Source organism: Papio anubis, chromosome 19 (genome assembly GCF_008728515.1).
Source record: "Papio anubis isolate 15944 chromosome 19, Panubis1.0, whole genome shotgun sequence".
NCBI lineage: Eukaryota > Metazoa > Chordata > Mammalia > Primates > Cercopithecidae > Papio > Papio anubis.
In genome coordinates this window covers 36,916,523-36,939,568 of record NC_044994.1, presented here as the reverse complement: position 1 = coordinate 36,939,568, position 23,046 = coordinate 36,916,523, and the positions used below count along the sequence as shown (strand labels likewise).

Sequence of the window (23,046 nt, the reverse complement as noted above, 5' to 3'; positions counted from 1 at the left end):
AAAGGCAGCTACTCACTTCCTTACCTTCCTCTTCTCCATCTGGATGCGGAGAGAAGACAGAGACAAATGAACAGAAAAGCCAGCTCAATACAGACTCGACTCTACACACATTCAAAATCATCGAAGATTTTGTAACTATCTTCCTTAAGAGTCTAAAGCAGGAACAAGCATCAAGAAAAACAAACAGAAAACCTCTACATTCAAGTGGTAAGTGGGCACTATGCAAAAGCTGAGAGGACAGATAGTTATCCCTGGGAGGGGTCCTCAGGGAGTCCCCTCCTGCCAGTCAATGATGGGTCCTGGAGGGGAACACACCCATGAATTATGGTGTGGGACTCAGTTTCATCTAAAACCCAAACAGAGAAGGGGAAACATAACAACAGAAGCCAGCAGTTTGGTGCAGTGGGGCTGGAGGGGGCAGTGCAAAGCCTGTGGACAGCTTTCTGTTTCTGTTTTAAAAAGCACCCAAAAGGGTGGTGTTGACCAGAGACACATCTGAACCTTTCACTAGAGAATTAACTTTGATCTGGGCATTACACCCTGGCCACAAGTTTCCCAGGACTTCCTGGCCTCAAGAACAGGCATCCTGAGGAGTGAAAAATATGTATTTATGCTTCTAGCCTCAGGGGGATGACACACAAATGGAATAACATGGAAGGGCTGAACAGAACCAGAGGAGCGAGCCATCTGCACTGGAAGCTGTGGGGCTGACTGTGGGGGAGCCTGGGAGCTGCCTTTCTAGGATCATGCTCTCAAATGTTATGCACGAACCTTAAATATATCTAAATTCTCTTTCACTGGAAAGTTTGCTCTATTAGTTTAAATCTAATATCTAAAAGTGTAGGTCAACAAACATGGACAGAACGTGTTCAGCTCAGAAGGAAACCATGCCAAAACCACGCACACACACACAACTCCAATAAACTCAGTCTCTACCGGGTGTCCTTTTCAAGCAGTAAAATGGCACCACACAATTTTCTTTAATGTTATAAATTTTCAGATTAAAACAAAATAATTAGCTGGCATTGCCACCATGTATGAGCGTAGGTGCAGAGGTGAGTGGGGTAGGTGGTAAATGTGGATTTTCTTTTGTTTTTGTTTCACATTCCCTTAGCCAAACTGGAAGTTTGCGTAAACATGTGAATAAGTAATTAATTAACAGTTTTCGATGGTTGACAAAAAAGGCTTACTGGCCACGTCTGTCTAAAAACTCACTACTTTCCAGACAGGAGGATCAACAAGACGAGATGACAACACCCCACACTGGTGTGTGAATCCATCTTTGATTCCCACCAATGAAGCCCTTGATTCTGTGAATTCTCTTCCTCCGGCCTCCCACTGTCGCCTGTTCCTAGCTCTCTGTGTGATCTGGGGCCACTGTGCATCAGGACTGGGTCCTCAGGTTCCTCAGCAGTGAGAGGGTACACACAGGATGTGGCTCACCTGGGAGAAGGGTAGGGAGGATGCAGTGGGCTCCTGGATGTGAAACACCTTTAAAGAAGAAAATGTTCCCAAATATATGAAACTCCTGCAATTAGAAAAGTATTTGCTGACCCCTGGAAGTTCACTGCCATTAGCTATAATGTATTTTCCCACAAAGGTACAGCACTGAGACCTTGAGGCAGGCACTGAGCTGAAGGGTGACAGAAAGTTTCATTTTGCAAGGGGGACAGGGCAAGGGCCAAGTCCCCTAATGATCACCTTTGGATTTATCTTTCTTTATGTATACGTTCTACCTATACTGGGCTCTGTGTGAGCAAACAAGGGCTTTTGTATAGCTGGGATTTGTATGTGTCTTGGTATTTATATGTTTGTGTATAGACTCCTTTTCCAGAGACAGGGAGGATGATGTCCATCTTCACCCCTGCAAAAAAGTCTCCAGAAAGCCCTTGCCTACACCCTCACACAGTTTGCCCATAGTAACCTCCAAACACCACTCTGGCCAGAGATAACAGCGGCCCATTTCCTGACCAAGATCAGCCAACCTCAACTGTGTGCCTCTGCAGGAGTCTGAGATTAACTTGGCTGTCAGGCCTTGAGTGTGAGGCATTTGCCGCAAAGATTACAGAAATGTGAGTGTCCTGTCCAAAAAGAGAGAAATACAGGGGAGAACCCCAACCCCATCCCACCCTCTGCCGCCTTTGGTTTAACCCTTTCCTAAGCTGAATCCCCAACACTTAACATTCCGAGCATCTTGATCTCTATATATTTTTCCACTATACAATATTAGGAATGGAAGAGCCAAAAGAGGTGGTTTTGTCCATGCTGGAATGAGAGGAGCTGGAGGAGGAGAGAAAGCTACCAGGTCATTCTCACAGTTAGCATTTCGAGGGAAAGAAGCTAGAAATCCAAGGTTGGGATTTCTGTCCTGGCCCCAAGGGTGCTTGTTGACCACCAAACTGTGGAGCATTTCACTCTTCCAAACTTCATAAGAGCATCAGTGGAACTTACCTGTGGCTGAAATCCTTTGAGGTCACTGGCTGCAAGGTCACTGGCTGTGAGGAGCTGGAAAAAAACAAAGAAATTTTCTCAGTGACACTTTTCAGTTTGCATACCGTATCCCCATGACAATTGACCAGCAATGGACTTACCATAGCCTGGATGAGAGCTACAGAAGTGGGATTGCAGAAGACAAATGTGAGATTTCTGGACCGGGAATCTAGGCTCAGGGGCCTTCCCACCTTGTGCTCCATCTCTGACTTCACCACCTCTCTCTTGCTGCTCTCTCTAAATTATTTCTATGTGCTATCAGTTCTTCAGAGGCTCTTAAATTAGGAACCATGGGCTATGGATGGAGTTCATCAGGTCCATGGCTCCCTGAAATTGTAAGTATGTGTGAATCTATAGATGTATATATTTCCTTAGAGAGAGGGGCCCTGGCTTTCTTCCTGCTATCAAAGCGGTCTGTGATACAAGACTTACTGCTTCAGAAACAAAGGTCCATCTCCTCTAAGAGGGTTTTTCCTTCCTTCCTTCCTTCCTTCCTTCCTTCCTTCCTTCCTTCCTTCCTTCCTTCCTTCCTTCCTTCACTTCCTTCTTTCCCAGGCTGGAGTGCAGTGGCATGATCTCAGCTCACGGCAACCTCTGCCTCCCAGGTTCAAGCGATTCTCCTGCCTCTGCCTCCCAAGTAGCTGGGATTACAGGTGCCCGCAACCATGCCCAGCTAATTTTTGTATTTTTAGTAGAGACGGGGTTTCTCCATGTTGGTCAGGTTGGTCTCGAACTCTCGACCTCAGGTGATATGCCTGCCCTGGCTTCCCAAAGTGTTGGGATTACAGGCATGAGCCACTGTGCCTGACCGTTTTTTCTTTATTAAAACAAACAAAAAAATGAGCTCAGTAAAAATAACCCTCTCCTCTTCACAGCTACATGTGACTCAGTTTCCCTTTGTCATAGGCTGCCAATGATTTTATACACTATTTAGGTTTTTATCATTTATGCTTCAAACAATCATACACAACATGAAAGAGTAAGAGTCAGTTATATGGACTTTCTGCACCGCTGTGTTTAATCAATATTAAAGACTAAAGTTAAGGTTTTAAATATTTTTGCATCCTTTCCAGGGTTTTGCACCAAAAAAGTTAAATAAAAATATAGGATTAATTAGTAAAATAATCGCATTCTTATAATACATGCTGGGAAAGTGTAAGATAAAGAGAAAAAGGGCAGAGGCTTATTTTGATTCAAGGAGGGTGATTGCTAGCTTTGTTAGGCCTGGAGAGCATTTGTGAAAAATAGAAAAGACTTCATGTTTGCTGTAACAATGTTTTGTTTGGGTCAAGAAAGAGAAGAAGTCATGCTGAGCCCCAGGGCCTCCAGCCTTCGGAAAAGCTCAACTGGATTTTTTAGCTTCCTTAAATGACTGCCATAAATGGTGCTGAAGTGATGTTGAAGCTAGGATCCAGCAGAAGAGAGGTGGAGAAGGTAAACACTTTGCTGTTCCCCAACCTCACTTTCCCCATCCTGCAGGCTAGATTCCCCCATGTGGAAGGTGTCTTGGTGGCAGGCAGCACCATCCTGGTGGAGAGCTGGTTTGACCCCTCCGATTGTAATGAAACAGCCAAGCCACAACCCATTAGGCCACATGCTAGGAATTAAGGGTGAAATGTAATGATAGACTTAGTCCCTGCCTTCAAGGAACCTATAGTTTGGTGGAAGAATCAGACATGCAGACACGTGTACATCAGTGGGAGCAGAGTGTAGTCGAGTGTGAGCATCAAACTGGGGAAATGAAGCAAGAGCAGTCAGGGTGGGCTTGTTGAAATAAGATGGAGCTTGCATTTGGCCTTTAATTCACTGGAAAGGTGGTAGGGCAAGGCACTTCAGGTGCGAGCAGGTGCAAGAGCAAAGATGTGAAAAAGGAAATGGCCAATCCTAACACACCTCCATTTGCATCTGTTAAGTGCCAGCCATAGCTTACCTTAAGGAGAAAGGTAGGGAATTAGGATACACTGAGGATCACCTGGGTGGCTGGCATTCTGGGTGCTGCTTTATGTAATTTTTCATTTTTAATATTCACAACTCCTCCATGAGACAGAAGGTATCTCCTCTTTTCTGATGGGAAAATTGAGACTTATGGAAGCTAAGTAACATTTTCTAGGTTTCACAGCCAGTACATGTATTTGGGATTTAAATCCCCAACTATATTTTCCCAAAGCTCATGCTTTTTCTTCTATAATAAAATGCCTCTGAATTATAGCACACCGGAGACCATTTGTTGAGATGTGGCACAGGAAAAAAGCTGAGTGCCAGAATATTAGTCAAATGAGCCACAGAAAGTAACATAAAACATGCATCCCCACGAACGACCCTTAACTAACTCTTCCTTGCAGAAATGCTTGTATTTAATTGATAATGACCATTTACTCATCTGAGTTTATCAGTAAACCTTTACCTTTAGCTTGAGCTGGGCACAACATTGGGATGGAGCTGGAAAGGAGGGAAAATAAAAGGCTGGGATGAGGTACGGGCATGAGAGTGACCTGTGCAGGAACACGTCCACCAACATGTGTTAGCATATTAGATTCAGAGCTCGAATTCTTCAGACCCTGGGCGTGCAGAAGGCAGAGATCTTCCTAGTTTTGTTTCATGCTGTTGCATGTATTTTTACTCGTCTATTTTTCACCTAACAAGAACATGCCCAACAAGACCCTGTCTAAAAAGACTATGGCTTCTATCTTATGTAAATTTTGCATATCTCAACGTGTTGAGAAGAGTCTGGACATACAATTAGTCACTAAATAACCTGTTTGCCGAATGACTTAAAAGGAAAGTGGAAATATTGTCAGCCCAGAGGTGAGGACCAGAATACCTAAATTGCTGAGCCTAGAGAACAGAAGTGTGAGAGGCAGGCTAAAGATACCTTCCAAGCCAACAAAAGGAAACAGCACTCAGTGCCTAGCACATTTGCTGTGTGAAGCAGGCACTCAAATAATTGAATGAGTTAATCAACTCAGGCACTGGGGACAAGCTCTTCTCCAGCCGCTACAGGTTTTACTAGAAGAATATTGGGTGCTGCTTCAGTGTAGAAATTGGAGGTTACATTTAAGGAAGAACAGTATAACAGGGAAAGAAGCTGAATGGTGAATAAATCCATCACCCCTTGCTCTGGTTGAAACAGTAAAATGTTAAATGGTCCCATCCTAGTTCAGATGTGTTAGCACATCTGATGATGTGTGGGAGGATGCAGGGATATAATGTCAGGGATGGAACTCAAATAACTTCTATCTGGATTCCTTTACTTGGGAGATTCGGAAAGTTTAACTCACAAACTAACATACATTGAAGGTGTTATCTGACTTGGGAAACAACCAGAGGCAAGGTTTGTGACATCTCCTCACAATGAGTCCTGAAAACGGTATGTACAACAGTGTGTCTTTCCTCACCATTACGCCATGACCCCTTGCTTTTCTGGCTTTTCTGGCCTTCTGCCTTTTTGGTCTTTCTGAGTTCTAACCACGCTCTAACCAAATGTATGGACTGTTGGGTCAAACATAGGCCCTGCATCTTGAGCACTCCCCTTTTCAAAGCAGATTACTTCCCGTAAGTCTACAAATTCCACACCAAGGGATGGAGAAACAGCTGAACGTCAGGCACTAATATATGGTGCTCAAGTGTGGATTAGAAATAAAGGAAAAGATCACAGACCACCTACATCAGGATATTGCAGAAGAGTTCCATTCTTAGTGTCAGGGTCTTGGGGAGGCAGTTGGAGGCCCCTGGAGAAGAGGAGAAAATCAGTGTGTCCCCAGTGGGCTCAGGAGCCACCTCTGCTGGGAAACTGGGGTGAGAAAACGTGTAGACAAAGGGCTCATACTGTGCCTGTCTCTCTACCTTCACTCAGAGTGGCTCTGCTTTTCCCTGGTTCTTGTATGTGACTTCAGTTGAAAACCAATGTTTAGTACTAAAACATACCTTAAAACTCCAGACTAAGTCCTTATTTTGCAGAAGAAGCTGATAAGTGACATTTTCAAGATCACACTGCTAATTAACAATGGGATTGGTTGAGTCTGCTAACCCGAGCACCTCTGCAGAAACCTCCACTAGAGATTATATCTGTCCAGTCCATCACTGACAACCAGACATAACCGGCTGCTGATTTCTACCCTAAAGCTGGGATAGATTTGCTCAGAAATTCAGGGGAAATTGAAGCATGGGGAGGAAGTATACATGTCCCTCCTCAAAGTCACTGCCTTGAAAAGTGCACGTCCCAGACCCTTCTCTACTGCCTCCCCTGCTTGAACCCTATCTCCACTCCATCCCATTGGGAAACAGTTCACTGCTCATGGTAGCCTTGCTGTGTCGGGGGTTGGGGGGGATCCAAGACAGGGAGGCAGAGAGGGAGGAAAATGAAATCTGCCATGGCCCTAGGGACTCCAATCAGGCTGAAGTTAATGAAAAGGATCCTGTCTTTTCCCAGAATGGCTAAATGTCTGCACCGCTCCCAGCTAGAGGGTCGACAGGGTGTGCGGGGTGGAGAGGGCAGACAGAATTACATTTAAAAGGCAAAGGAAGGAGAAAATTCTTTCATCTCTCTGGTGGAGCCCGGCAGTGTTCCTGGGGCCCTGCTCAGAACAATCTCATTCCTGACACATCTTGCTGCTCTCTGGAACAGTCCACATTCAAAATATTAGGAGGATGACCCTGCCTTCCATTTTTGAGAAGCTGCAGTTTCTTTCTTGGCATAAATTCATGTTGCTTTCTTATTTTCTCTCTCTTTCTCTGAGCTTGAGGGGAGGGCTGGAGAACAAGGAGAATTGAAGGGAGATGAAGGATGCTGTGGGGCCCTAAGGAGGCGAGAGTGGAAATCCCTTCAGCTTCCTAAGCAGTGACATTCTGCTCCCTTGTCTTTTTCAAACTGTTCTCTGAATGGGATTCTCTCTTTGCATCCCACCCAAAATTACCCATGGTACAGCTGCATCCAGCATTCCCTTGTGACCTCTGCAAGTCTAAAGCTGTCCCTTTAAACAGCTGCCCTGCTCCCTACAAACGTCTATAGCTTCTAAACTTTCACACAGGATGGGAGGAGGTGACTCCATTTTTTCCTCTCTGTCCTCCTGCCCCAGCAACAACCGTCATGTCCCCTCTCCTGGCCCTTTATCAAAAATGCATACTCCATCTGGATAGAGTGGGGCCTCACGTATCTGCACCAATTGCTCTGGCTGAATGCAGATGCTTGCATCGGGAAGGGGGACACTGACACAAAAGGCAGGGTGTGGGTCATGCTGAACATCTGGCCAGAAGGATCTTATGCAGCTGGACAAGCTGAAGACTGGTGGCCCTGGGGATACTCCAAGTCATTTGCTCTTCCCAGATATCTCCTTTCTTATGGGCCAAAGCAAAGGATGCTGGCACATGAATAGATAGATGGATTGATGCATAGGTAGCTAGGTAGGTAGGTAAAGAAACAGAGTGAAGCTGGCCTTGAGGACAGCAAATGACCCATTTTCAAATTTACCCACAAATGTACCATCCTTGCATTTAGTAAGCCTTCTACTTCACCTCTATTCTTTTCAATCTGCCTTCATTTCTATTTCCAATGTAGGAAATGAACCTTTTTTCTCCCTCTTTATTTTGTAAAGTGTTACTCACTTCTTACTTTGGCTCTAGAATGGAAGTTGAACTCAGGCCCACCCCAACCCTTCAACCCATAAAAAAAGTTCAAAACAGCCTACGGGTAAGGAAAATTGTTCCAGCAAGCTGAGGCAAACATCTAATCATATGTGTGCTGGGGGCTGCTTGAGATGAACTAGCCCCACACTCTCCATTGTAAAAGGCAACTGAAGCACGGAAAGAAAAAGTGACTTACCCAGTGGAAAATCAGAAACAAAAAATCTAACTGTATGTATGCAACCCAAAGAAAGTTTCTAATATCCAGCCATACTGGGTACTGGGGATTCTGAAACAGGCAGGAAGAATTGTCAAATATGTCGGGGGTCAAGACAGAGAAAAGGAAAGGGGTCTACGGAGGGCTTCTACCAAGCAAAACGTTCTGAAACGACCAACCATGAAGGAGACCACAAATCCATTGGGATCACAGAAGGAAATCTGGAAACTGGAAAATAAGGTAGGTAAAATGGAACCAATAGGTTGCCACTCTTTCCAAGGATAAGTGAAACACTGTCATACAAAAGAGCACTGGACTCGGAGGGGGAAAAAAAAAAGACTTGAGTCATAGCCCTGGTTCTGCAGCAACTCAATATGGGATCTGTCATGGGATCATTTGCCTATGCAGGTCTCATTTTACCACCTATGAAATGAATGCCATTTTCCCTTTGGCTCTACCCTGCCAGCACCCTAAAGCATCCCTGTCACCTCAAGGCTGAAGAAAAGACGGAAGGACACTATCTCCTCTGTCCCTTCAAAATACACACCTCTAAGAACTTGTTTACACTTTGTGGAAGAATTTCTATTAATAATCAGAGGGTCAGAGGGGAGGACAATGAGACAGTCTTGTACTATGGATCTGTTATTGGCTTACAAATAGGAATTTGGACAGATGGCCACTCAGACTGCTACGTGAGTTCCCCATTCCAGTGAGGCTGAAGTCAAATCCACACCCTAACTAATAGTAAACAATCTTCCAATTCAAAAGGCATTAGTTCTAATGGCCAAGGCATTGGGGTGGGGGTGGCAGTGGATGGGTAGTGTAGAGACCGAGGGGCTGGTTTCCTACCAGCCTAAGAAGCAAGTTATATACTCAAAATTGCCATCCTAGCTGAACTGTGTCCTTTTGCTAAATGCTCTCAGCCTCATGAAATTTTAAAGGTTAAACCTGAAATCACTGACACCCACAGTCTTAATTTTAGGCTCCCTTCCTAAAGAGCAACAAGGATGACTAATAATAACTTTCCACATAACTCCAAGCAAGCCTGGTCTTGATTGCTTATATTTTTCTTTTATTGCTTCTTTAAATGACGGGGTTCTAATATTTACAGGTGAGATCTTTAACAAAATCCCCCAGATATGGAGCCAAAAGAGCTTTTATATATATTTTTAAAGACTCCATGTGTAATCTTGGCACATACAACCCATGCTCTTACAGTGGGGTGTACATTTGCTTGCTGTCCAAGTCATAGCTATTTCAACTTCTGGGTGGAAATGTCTTTTATCCTCCACCTTTCAGATTGGAGCAATAACTAGAGACCACATGAAAGACGAGACCTCCGAATGCCCTGATCTAGACTCACTAAGATGATGAGTCTTGTTTTATGTTGAACTTAATAAACCCAAAGAAACTTATTTGAACTTAATGAACCTACAGAAGTTTGTTCCACCCTTTTAAAACTTGACATAGAATTTTTTTTTTAGATTCAAGAAAACTGGATTTTATGTGGGGCATCTTCTGTGGCTATGGGTGAGAAGTTTACATAGAGTAAATCTGGTAGAAACTGGTGACATGGACGTTAATATCAGCATTTATTAATCATTTCAGTCAAAAGTGGCTCAAGAGACTAAAGTAGCCTCTGGGGTTCATTCAGGATTAGCAGGTGATAGAATGTATTTGAGCCTGGCTTGGCTAACTCATGCTCTTTTTCACTGCATCATAATATCTTATGAGCTTCTGGCTATCTTGGGTATGTATGCTATTGGGAGCTCTATCAGGTTGTCCATGATGTGTCTAACATTCTGAATTGAATGATGAATAAGAAATTCACTGTGGGAGGCTGAGGCGGGCAGATCATGAAGTCAGGAGATCAAGACCATCCTGGCTAACACGGTGAAACCCCATTTCTACTAAAAATAAAAAAATAAAAAAAAATTAGCCGGGCATAGCGGCAGGTGCTTGTAGTGCCAGCTACTTGGGAGGCTGAGACAGGAGAATGGTGTGAATCTGGGAGGCGGAACTTGCAGTGAGCCGAGATCATGCCACTGCACTCCAGCCTGGGTGACAGAGCAAGACTCTGTCTCAAAAAAAAAAAAAAAAAAAAAAAGAAAAAAAAGAAATCCACAAGACAGTGGTTTTCAAACTATACCCTAAGAAGCCCTGGATTTCACAGAAGGGCCTTGGGGATTGCGAGGTGAGTGAGAGGCACTGAGGTGGGAGTTCCAGGCTCTTAACCCCTCTTTATTCAGAATAACATAACTTTTAGTGGTATATTATATTGGACTTCCATGTTAAGACCTATTTAAATTAAAGCTTTGTAAAAAAGAAATTTGGCAAATCCATATTTTAACAGAGAAGGATACTACATACATGAGCAAGCCATTCTCAGTGTTAACAGAACTTACCTGGGGAAAGAGAATTAAGTAGCTTATCTCTTTAAAGATGCTAAGATAGTCTTCTCCTACTGGGAGTGGATTGAACACATGACCAGACCTCATTTTAAGACCACACTGCCTTTAATATGTGCATGAGTTACTCATGGGGAGAATGCCTTCCCTTCCTTTCTTTACACCTTTTTTTTTTTTTTTTTTTTTTTTTTTTTTTGAGATGAAGTTTCACTCTTGTCACCCAGGCTGGAGTGCAGTGGCACGGTCTTGGCTCACTGCAACCTCCGCCTCCAGGGTTCAAGTGATTCTCATGCCTCAGCCTCCCAAGTAGCTGGGATTACAGGCACGTGCCAACACGCCTGGCTAATTTTACATTTTTAGTAGAGATGGGGTTTTGCCGTGTTGGCCAGGCTGGTCTTGAACTCCTGACCTCAGGTGATCTGCCCACCTTGACCTCCCAAAGTGCTGGGATTACAGGCATGAGTCACCCCGCCTGGCCAACCTTTCTGTATACTTTTTGCAGGTAGTATGCCTGCTCTCTTCATCTGAAGTTCTGCAAGCTACACACTTTGGAAAGAACAACTAATGTAAGAAGAGGAAAGAGCTAAAGATATGTTGCTTCTCAGGAGCACAATCTGGGTTGTAGGTCCTTTCCTTCCAACAAAATTAAGAAATCACATTGCAAGCATCTGTGGGCTGTTTCCAAAGTCCGTAAAAAGCCAATAAAGGAGAATTCCCTCCTTGAACGTATGCCAAGCAAAGCTGGGTGCTGAGGGAATATCCACCCTCGCCTCCCTCTTCTCATCATTTACAGAATTTCTGCTTAGAACTGACCAGATGATCTGCTCACTTGGCCCAAGATAAGTATCAAAGCTTTCTAATTCATCCCTTTGGTGAATCCCAGGAAACTGATTTAACCCCCTGGGCTCACTCAGTGGCAGAGAATGGGAAAGTCAGAAGGTGCTTGTTTCAGAGAGTATCTGAGCACCAAAGTCAAAAGCTCTGCTCCTCAGCTTAGTGGAGCCAATTTGGCAGAGAATCTGGGTCCCTGGGCCAAAACTGGAGCAATTAATCGTGATTACAGGTGGATATCTGAAAGGGATAAAGCCAGGCAGGACTCAATGAACTGAACCTTGTAGTTGCAGGTAGCCATAACTTCTATAATTGTAAACGTTGCAGGTAAAATAGGAGAATCTTCTCCAGAAAGCCCACCTTGAACTCTTGGCTATTATAATATGAAAAGTCACTATGATTTTTCAGGATCTTCATTTTTCCTGTTCTTCTGTCAGGACCTACTTTAGCCTGTTCTTGTACCAGGTAAGTGCTTTACCTTCATTATCCATCTTAAACTTCACACTGTCAGTGCAAGACAGTATTATTTTCTCCATTTACTGCTTAAATAACTCACCTGAGGTTATGACAGCAAAAAGTGGCAGAACTGGAATTTGAACATAGCTCTGAATCATGGTAAGTCCAGTTCTCTGTCTTAGCTATCCATGATCTCCTCGGGAATCCCTTCATGAAAGGTTGCTATCTCCCTCCCTACTCTGCCAGGGAGGCAGCCTGGTCCCCAGGGACATTGGTACCACTGCCAGCCACGCCTCAGGTGACTCACCATGCAGGTAAAAGTCAGACTTTCCATTAGCCCTATGCAGCCCCACGACGTAGGCATCTAAGGTATTGTCTCTGCCATCTTGATCTTCCCTTCAAATTTTTCTGAACTCAAGCTGACTTTGTTCAAAGGAGTTTCATTCCTAAATCTGGGTGACCAAAGGATTTTATACTGTACACTGCTATGAACATTGTTAATTATCAATGAAAACTGTGCAATCAATTTGCAAGTCCTTCCACAGATGGCCCTGCTCTTGCATTAGTGTTACTGGCATTGCAAATGCTAGGATTTGGTCCTGCCACTCCTTAGCACTGGGAACTCTTTGAGGACTGAGACAGCTGGCTGTTTTCAAAATGATTCTTCACCATTGAAGATACTCTGCAGAATCTGCCACAGCTTCTAAAGATGCTCTCAGTGCATTAGGCAAACAAAACATCCTTGGAAAACAGGACTAGATTCTTCTCATAACAACTTCCAAGGAAGTCTGGATCCTTGGCATGTATCTTCTCTCCCTAAGCAAGTTTACCCTCTGTCCCATCCCCCTCCTTCCCTCATCCTTCTTTCCTTCCTTCTTTCCTCCTTCCCTCTCTTCCTTCCTTCCTCCCTCCCTTTTTTCCTTCCTTCCTTCCTTCCCTCCTTCCTTCCCTCCTTCCTTCCTTCCTTCCTTCCTTCCCTCCTTCCCTCCCTCCCTCCCTCCCTCCTTCCTTCTTTCCAGCAATGGCATGCCAAGTTCCAGACACCATCACAGATGGTAACCAATAATGGGAAAGAGATAGCTGCATCCCAAGAAAGAGTGATATCATGATCATATAAGTGGGCAATTATTACTTTTAATAATATTAGTGTATTATTACTTTTAATAATACAGAGAAGTGAAAAATCCCAAAGAAGCCACCTCTATTACTACAGGTGTGAAACATGCTATTGTTTCATCTTCAAATCCAATACAGCATAAGATCTAGAAAGAGTACAGGTGGCAAGAACAGTCTTGTGCCTGACAGAATGAAGGAGCTGGACAGCAGGAGGCAGGGCCTTCAAGGAAGACAACCATCTTCACCAAAGAGAAGAGAGGTGAAAAGCAAGTTCTTCCTTTCCTTTGCAAAAAACAACCTTCACAAAATAAAAAATGTAAAATATAGTCTTTGTCTACCAAATACTTCTGCTAACAGTTTTTACCAGAAATATTACTATTTTCAAAGTCATTAAATCAGGTTATTTGCTTATTTTAATTAGTCAGCCAGAACTTGCTTGCTTGTATGCTTTGACATTGGTTGAAATGCAAATATCTTTGAACTGCTATTTGAAAACTGCGCAATCAGTTTGCAATTCCTTCCACAGATGGCCTTGCTCTTGCATTAATGCTACTGGCATTGCAAATGCCAGGATTTGGTCCTGCCACTCCTTAGCATTGGGAACTCTTTGAGGACTGAGACAGCTGGCTGTTTTCAAAATGATTCTTCACCATTGAAGATACTCTGCAGAATCTGCCACAGCTTCTAAAGATGCTCTCAGTGCATTAGGCAAACAAAACATCCTTGGAAAACAGGACCAGATTCTTCTCATGACAACTTCCAAGGAAGTCTGGCTCCTTGGCATGTATACTTCCTGGTCCTTTGTTGAAAATCTCCCTCTTGTGTTTCATACCTTCTGGAAACAGCTGTGTCACCAGTAACTCTCCTCTTCTGGGCTATGTATGTGTGTATTTGTGTCTCATACAATCCTGCCTCAACCAATCCATTTGTTAAAAATGATCTCTATGATTTCACTCTCAAGAACTCTGTGCTCATCTCACAGAGGTACCTGGAAATGAAGGTTTTCTTTATGCCAAAACATCTCAGTAAAATGTGGATTAGATCTCCCCAGACCTCTTCTCCAAACAAGATATCCTTTCATTGTTCTCCCTGGACTCACACGTATGCTTGACTCACAGTCTACCCATTTTTGGCCAAACCTGTCCAGAATTTCTGGCTGATTCAGTTGGGGGATATCTCTCTATATATTGCCCACTGAGACTGAGCAAAATGAATGTAACACACAGATGCTACATCAGCAGGACTGGAAGTAGCTGCGAAGTTAGTCTGAAAGCCCTTTAGTAATCACATGCCCAAACCCTTTATTTATAGCACAAATGAAGGGCCCACAGCAGGAACTGGCAATGTTCACTTTTGCAGACACACTCAGCAATTCACCAATAGTGCAACCTTGGGTAAGTCACATCCCTGCAGACCCTTAGTATTCCCCACCCCTAACATGAAGAACTCTGTACAATCCCTTCTGATCTGACAGCCTTTGAAACTGGACAGGCACGGATGGCCCTGACACTCACCCAAGGCATTATCAGGCTTCATACACCTTGTCTATTACCACAGGGTGAGATTACCTAGAGTCCACTTGAGGAACGGATAACACAGCAAAAGTGGTGAAGTGGTAGGGCTCTTGACACAACAGGAGTTGGTAAAGCCTATCTGTATCTCTAGGAAGAGCCATGCCCTCATCTCTCACTGGTCTTTCAGAGAATAAGAGATTTCATGTTTTCTCCACAACCCTTTCTACTTAACTCTGGTTTTAATAAAGAACCCAGTATTTGTCAATTACACCACAATCGCTATGCAACTATTCTCAGGATTACTGTTTTGTGCTTCACTTATAACTAGATAAGAAAAATTGGAGAACTCAGCTCTTTTGATAAAGAGAAATTCCAGATCTAGAAAGCAGGTAAGACAGGCTCATAATTTGGAGAGCATAAGAACCGTTGCTACACGGGGAGTTATACAAAGCAAGGGTGGCTCCAGGACAGAAGAACATCAAGAAAGTGGAAAACAATACCAACTTCTTTCCCCTCTCTTACCTTTGCCATATCGCAATGAAAGACATGTGTATGTTAACAGCAGTGGTCATTGTCTCTATTCACTCTAAGGCTTTCCTCAACCTCATAGGATATTAATAAGCATTCCAATTATAACTTATACAGCTATTTCCACATAAAATTTACAAGTGTTTAGAAATAGGGCTGCTTTTAATAAAGTATTTACCCTTTCAATCTATTGAGTGCAAAATGGCAGGTATTCCTGATAATCAAGTAATAGGGAGTCTTGTCCTATTTTAAGATATAAAGGATTTTTAATATAACAAGAGTAGTAAGATATGAGATTGATAAAATTGCTGTACTCCCTCAACCTAGAAACATTTCGAAGGATGATCTCACTTAATCATCCCAACAACAATGAAAAACAGGAAGGGCTGGAAACTTCCCTGCTGGTTTGACAGATGGAGGAAATGAGGCAAAAAATCGGGCAGTGACTTGCCCAGGGACATGCTCTTGGCTTTCAAAGTCTTAGCATGGAAGGGATAATCCAGACCAGCCTTCCTCCAATGCAGGAATCCCCTTTTCCACCTTTTCTGACAGATGGGAGCCCAGCTTGAGCACTTTGGGGAAGTGGCACTTGCTATTTTAGTGACACAGCAATAGTCTTTAACAAGTTCTACCTTTACGCGTTTGAAATATGCCTTGCTGAAACTTGTCTCCCTAGTTCTGGGGAGCAGGAACTAACTGCTTGTCTTTTAACCTTCATGATCTTCCTGCGAAATAGGAAATGTGAACCTCATTCTACAGATTGAACAACAACAACAAAAAAAGATGAATTAAGCACAGCTTCTAGGCCCCATGACTGAAGTTAGATCCAAACACCAAAACTAGAGGACTCATCCTCTCCCGCTGCTCCCCAGCCCTGCCCATAGGCACACACTACAGCCTGTTTATTCCAGTAGCCAGCCTCTGATCCATTTGATGACATGCCCAGGCAAAATATCCCAAGTGCTTTCAATTTTTTCTTCTTGAACATGGATCCCAATGCCATCACTCATCATCTAGCTTATAAAAGCCTTCTCCTCAATGTGGCAGGCAGATCTGAGCACACATTGCCAGTGGGAGTAACTGTAACTAACCATTCATGTGCTGAAAAATCTTCAACAATTGACTCTCTGGGTGGGGGAACCGCCATTGTGAGGCATTTGCCAATTTCCATAGTGTAAATACTCCCAATATGTCAAGCTACTAGCTGAAGTCACTGATTGCAGAGTTGGAAAGAGATGTGCCCATCTGGCTCGTGCCACCTAGCATGAGTTGGCTCCAATTCACCACTGGTGTGTTCATCAGCCTTCCCACTTAAGACATCAACAACTAGTCTGCAACTCGGTCTGGGTAACTTGTATGGAACAGGGCATCCCAACAACTTCAGGAATTACCATGTCCTCAGTGCCAATCCAGGTGTGAGGGTAGTAAGACTTTTGTATGGAGTTCATGTGAAAGATGCCAATGAATTTATTCCATAAATATTTATTTTTCTGGGATGCGAGGAAATAGCAAAAAACAACAACAACAACAACAAAAAACCCAAAGTCCTTATTCTTAATGAGACAAACAATGAAGTAAAATAATAACAATAAACAATAACCATCATAATATAAGCTGTCAATTGTAATAAAAGAAGAGAGAAATAAAGCAGAAAGAAAAAGCAGAGTGGGGGATATGCTACTTTAAATGAGCTGATCAAGGAAGGCCTCTCTAAGGAGGGAATATTAGAGTGAAACCCAGAAGAATGAAAGAAGGGAGTGAGCCATGTGGTATTTGGGAGAAGAGCAATCCAAAAGAGGAAACAGAATATGCAAAGTTACTGACATGAACTGTACTCAAAATGCTGGTGGAACAGCAAAGAGATTGGCACCCTAGAGCAAAGAAAGAGAGCAAGGGCAGTGGTAGGAGGTGACAGCAGAGTTAAACCACATCACATGAGAACCTTTAGGTCAGAGCTAAGAGGTATAGGTCATAGTGCATGAATGAATCTGAGAGATATGGGGGGTAATGGAGGACAAAAACTGATGTGGGGCACAATCTGAGATACACTGAAAAAAGTGCCCGCTGGCTGTTGTCTTAACAGCCCACAGTATTTGCTGATGGATTAGCGATGGCATGAGAGGTTAAGACAAGAGTGAAGGATGATGCCAAGGGTTTTTGCCTAAGAAGGGTGGGAGAATGATTTTTGTTGACGTTGGGAAGATTGGAGTGGGTACGTGGTAGTGTAGGCATGGTCAATAACCCATGAGTATCTTGGTTTGGCTCAGTGCTGTTAGCATCAATATAGAACACTAACACACAGTGGGTTTGTGGGCTGATGCATAGCTTATCTTGGCTGCAGCACTAGATACATTGAGGATGTCTTAGGGAAGGAGACTTAAAAGGTGTTTGGGATTTACCGACTTTGTAGAACACATTGAGAAATCTACATTATTAGGAATTCAAGATGTAACTGAATAAATCTCAGATAAATGCAATGAGTCTGCTACACCTGGACCTATTCCAGTGGGTCTACAGGTCTGTGAGTTTCTTCAGAACTGAAGACCCATTTCCCCCTCTCATCTGCTTGCTACATTCATTCTGAATTTTAAATTTCTCTTAGGGAGCCCCTCCAAGTCCTAGGCCTTGTGATGCATTCTGGGGATACACCAATGAACAAATAATGTATAAGCCCTGCTCTCAGAGAACCCAAGAGTCTATTAGGGGAGACAGCATTTATTTTGAATATGAAAACCAAATATAATTTAGAGCTGTGATAAGTTCAAGAAAAAGTAATGAGAAGAAAGGTATGGGTAGGACAAAAGAATTAATGAAGACAGGTCTGATGTAGAATTTGGGAGTGGTTAAGGAAGGCTTTCCTGAGGAAGTGACAATAAAGCCATGCCCCAAAGGATGAGTAGAAGCTGCTAACTGAAGAGCTGTGGGACAGGCACTTCAGGTAGATGAAACATCATGGTGAAGGCTTCTAGCAGGAAAAAGTAATTTGCACACTGGAAGAACCCCTGCAGTTTATAGTGTAAAAAGAGGACTAGACTGAGGCTAGGACTCCTGTATTCTAATCCAAATCCTGTCAATACCTAGCACTATGACCTTATTCCAGTTACTTATCATTTCATGTATTCAGCTCAATTTATTCACCTGTGCAGTTAGAATGCAGATGGGGCAGTGTGTTCTGCAAAGTAACACATGCTTAGTAAGCCAATCAGACTCAAATTCAGATATGAGCTCTTCTTAGAAGCTGAATCTCGAGTTTCTGTTTATCATCCATAAAAGGTGGATAACATTAGATACTTCATAGCGATGTTTGGATGGGGATGTTTAGATGTCTGTAATGAGACGCAGGAGTCAGTGCCTCATAAATATGAGTTAGTCTTCCCTCCATCTGTGATATCTTTAAAGGGTATGGTGAGGCTCAACTCAGACCACTAATCTCTTCACATGGGAGAGCTGTGGGCAACGTGGAGGGGCTTTGGCTATTGCCATGAGCAAGTTGTAAGTAGCCACCTCAGCATAAAGTTGGCAACTTGCCTTCCTGGACTTAGGGCAAGGGTGGGCGGGAGGTGACTGGAAATGTTGGCTCTTCTATGAAGCTTTTATTAGAAACAGGGAATTCCTCATTGCTCTTTCAAACTCTTTTGGCCAAACATGAAATGCCCCAAGGTCAAATTTGTTAGTGCATCCACCAGCCCAGAGGACTCTTGGCTTTGGGGTTGAATCCCACTTATCTCCCTTCCTTCCCTTAAGCCTTGCAATTTAGCCAAGGCAGCTGCTCATACCTCATCAGCCCTTGAGTGGTTCAGTCTGTATACAAAAATAGACACACATGGCGATCACTGCTTTCATGGGGCCACCATCAGAAATCAGATATACTCAGGACACTCTCCAATGAGGGGAAGGAGAAGCTGGTAGATGCTTACATGGCAGAATGACAGAGCTTGGGCTGGTCCCCAAAGAACCAGAATGGGTATCAAAGGCACCCAGGAAAAGCCAATTTCCTTATTTCTGAAAATAAGGTCCTCCAAATCCCGGCTAGCTCACAGGATTGGGGGAAAAATAAAGTGGGATGGAGGCATGAATGTGCTTTATACCTATTATACCAATAAATGATATTAATGAGAATATTATTATCCCTACCAGCCTTGATAGATCACATGGCCATATATGGGGCATAGCTAGAGGAGGGGAGGAGCCCCTGGACCCTCTGGGGATTCATTTAAGCAGAACAGCTGCTGTTTGACCCATGGCTGCACACCTAACCTCATGGGAATACAGAGGGCCAAGCTGCATGTTTGCAGCGATGGTGCAGATTGTAGGCGCACAACTGGCAGAGTATAGCATGTAGGTGGGCCATGAGGAGATCTCAAAGGAGGCTGAGGGCACTGAGGTTACTGATTTCAGGGCTCATGCAAGTTGCCTTAGTTTCCCCTGTGTCTCTGATCACTGCCTACCACTTACAGGAGCCCCTGAAGGTGGTGGGCTGAGGGCTGGGCGGGGCTGATAGCTGCAGCCTCCCAGCCTGTGCCTGTGCATCTCATTATTGAGTGGGCCTGAATCAAAGCAGCTCTGTGCAGCTGCTGTCCCATTTAATCCATTTGTAATCAAAAGTGATTAGGATGGATGCCTCGGTGCTGAGGTTATTGTGTGTGTGATCAAAGCTGAGGCTCCTATTCGCTTCCTAGAGCCGCCTGCATCTGGGAGGGCATGGAAGGCCATGAGCCTGGGGTATGGGGCAGGCAGCTGTTGGCACTCAGAAAGAGGGTGGGCTCCAGGAGCAGAGCCAGGGAATGGCAAGTGTAGCCTCGCCTGTGTGAGGCTTGGCAATCTTGAGGAGGTCCCCGGAGAGGCCCACGGCCCAGGTTTCACCTCTGGAGGCTGGCATTCCCAACCTAGAGAATGGAGCAGATGGCAGACTGAAAGCAAGCAGGACTCATTCAATGTTAGACCCATGAAGGATTCTAACACTCTCTCATCTTATTGAAGAGGACAATGAGATCCAGAAAAAAAAAAAAAAGAAAAGCATATTATATGCCTGGCTGGCACTTGTGTATGTAAAAGGAAGGAAGGAGAGAGGGGAAAAGGAAGAGACCAGGAGAGAGGAAGGGACAAAAGAAGTCGCCTGAAGTGATGCACAGCTGGTACAGAGACCATGTAGGCTCATGCTGGGAGAAGAAATAACACTAAAGATGCAAAGATGGCCAGAAGAGCTGAGTCCAGGTGTTTCAACAGTTTATATGTTTCTTTTGATCACCACTTCTGGTAGTTTTCTGAGTTGCATCTCTCTAAAACAGAAGATCTCAGCCCAGATCTTATCCTCTATTTATAAACTCTGCCTGAGTAAAGTTTGAGATCCCACTTCTCTGTGCCAATCCAAATCATAAACATCACTACCATCCAAATGAAGACTCACCTCCTACAGGAAGCGTTCCTGGACCCTCCTTCTCTGAAATAGTCTACCATGTTCTATCTATGCCACTTATTTGCCACTTAGCATATACTGTCCTTCAGGTGGCTCTTGGGTCGAAGGGTAAATAATTCTTTTAAAGTTTGATGATGATAATGATAATGATGATGATGATGATGATGATGACAATATGTGCCTTGCTTCATTGGCCAGACCGAAGGTCCAGAGGACAGCTGTTACGTAGTGCACTTCAGGACCCCCTCCACAACTAATAGAATAGATTCCAAGGTTGAATAGATCCTGAGTCTTTGATAGGAGACTGGGAGCTTCTTGAAGGCAGGAGATAAGCGTTTATGAGTATGCACCTATCTCTAGAAACAAGCATTCTCCTTGGATAGAGTAGACAAGTGTCTACCAAATGCTGAATAAAAAACACAAAGGGTTTGGAATGAACATTTACTGTGATTTAATTGTGACATGGTCAGTGAGGCTGTCTAGAGGTCTGGGAAGTAGGAGAAGTCGGGGAACCAAGAAGCCAGGAAAGCTGCTTCTTTATAAAAAGGTTTTTCAGAGCAAAGAAGTTGGGGGCTCTTCCGCCTACTCCTGATACAAGAAGTCATCTGTTGCCGGGTGCAGTGGCTCACGCCGGTAATTCCAGCACTTTGGGAGGCTGAGCCGGGCAGCGAGCACTGGAGCTCTAAAAGGTTAATCAACTGTTCAAGACTATAAGGCTAGTTAGTGATAGGACCAGCCTTAAAACCTAAGTCTCTGACTCCCAGAGTTCGAGACCAGCCTGACCAATATGGTGAAACCCTGCCTTTACTAAAAATACAAAAATTAGCCAGGCATGGTGGCTTTCGCCTGTAGTACCAGCTACTTGGGAGGCTAAGACAGGAGAATTGCTTGAACCCAGGAGGCGGAGGTTGCAGTGAGCTGAGATCGTGCCACTGCACTCCAGTCTGGGCAACAGAGCAAGACTCCGTCTCAAAAAAATAATAATAATAATAAAAAATTAAAAGAAGAGAGGAGAAGAGAAGAGAAGAGAAGAGAAGAAAAGAAAAGAAAAGAAAAGAAAAGAAAAGAAAAGAAAAGAAAAGAAAAGAAAAGAAAAGAAAAGAAAAGAACGGAACCCATCTGGGCCTAATTAAAGCTTTGTACACATGACCTGGGTGCATGTCAATGCTGGGTGGGACTGACCACCCCCTTGAGTGAAGGCAAAGTCTAACCTCTCCGCATGGACAATAGTCCTTTGTGAGTTGTATGCATTTTTAAAGATCCCAATGGGTGACTGGAATGCAAATTCCATGGTATGTCATGAGTTAATGTTGTAGTTTTTACCATTGATTTAGTGCTAAAGAAACACTCCAGATCCAATTTTTGGACAACATTGTGGGGTCCTCTGCACCAAGAATGATCAAGTTTTGGAGGTGAGAGCCAAGTGGGAAGATTCAGGAGCAATTTAGAAACATTTGCAATAGAAGCATATAGTAAAATAACTAATCTTTCTCTTGCTGAGTTCTATGTCATGTTGGAAGATAACCAAATACCCCAAAAGAATAAATAATAAATAATTACTCAGTATGGAATAGGTGACTGATGATAATAACAAACTTTTAATAAACTCTCACGTGTGCCAGGTGCATCATATAAATCTTATTTCTCACTTTTTTTTGTGAGTAGACACAGTAGTTCCATTTCGAAGGTATGGGTTCTGAGGCTCAGTGAGGTTACATCATTTGCTCAAGACCACACAGTTAGAAAGTGATGAAGATGAGACCTGAACTCCTCTCTCTCTCTCTCTCATCCCAGTGCTTATGGACTCTTCCCCACGGCCTTCATCACCTGTGGCTCAGTCACATTTCAGAGAGGGGGTCACTGATGTGTTGTTACTGTCACACAGCATGAACAGGGCTGACATACTCCGCATCCACCTCACTTCTTGCTCACTCACACTTCAGTGCCCTGCCAAATAGGGAAACCATCCCGGGCTCATACTGCTAGAGGAACCATTAGGGCATATGCACATCGAGTCTTCTTGTTTTACAGATTAGTGCACTGGAGCTCTAAAAGGTTAATCAACTGTTCAAGACTATAAGGCTAGTTAGTGATAGGACCAGCCTTAAAATCTAAGTCTCTGACTCCCAGTTCAGTGCCATTTTTATTGAATCATGGGATCTGGGAATAGAACAGAGGTCGAGAAGTGGAGGTGTGGAGGTGTCTGTCTTTTGGGCATGTCGTTAGATGGACAAGGCTGTACCTAAAAGGTCCAGAGATATTTTACTAATATGTTGTCCACAGGAGCATGTGGGCTCTGTGCCAATCTTATCCTCCCAGCAGCAGATGGGGGAGGTTCTGGCACAGACATCCAGTCAGTACACAGCATGTTGCATCCCCACAGCCTTAACAAAGCTATGGTATTAGGGACTTGTAATCAATGCATGAGAATGGGGAGAGCAGGTGGAGATT

At 43.7% G+C, this 23,046-nt stretch overlaps 1 protein-coding gene across 7 annotated transcripts in view; it reads right to left on the bottom strand.

The window, feature by feature from the left end:
* SETBP1 (SET binding protein 1) overlaps positions 1-23,046 on the bottom strand; it is a 377,682-nt gene that overhangs the window by 187,089 nt on the left and 167,547 nt on the right. For all 7 annotated transcript variants that reach the window (XM_009192646.3, XM_017951682.3, XM_003914334.5 and 4 more), the window contains one exon: positions 2,452-2,505. In XM_009192646.3, coding sequence (XP_009190910.1) covers positions 2,452-2,505 — 54 coding nt within the window. The remainder of the gene's footprint in view (positions 1-2,451; positions 2,506-23,046) is intronic.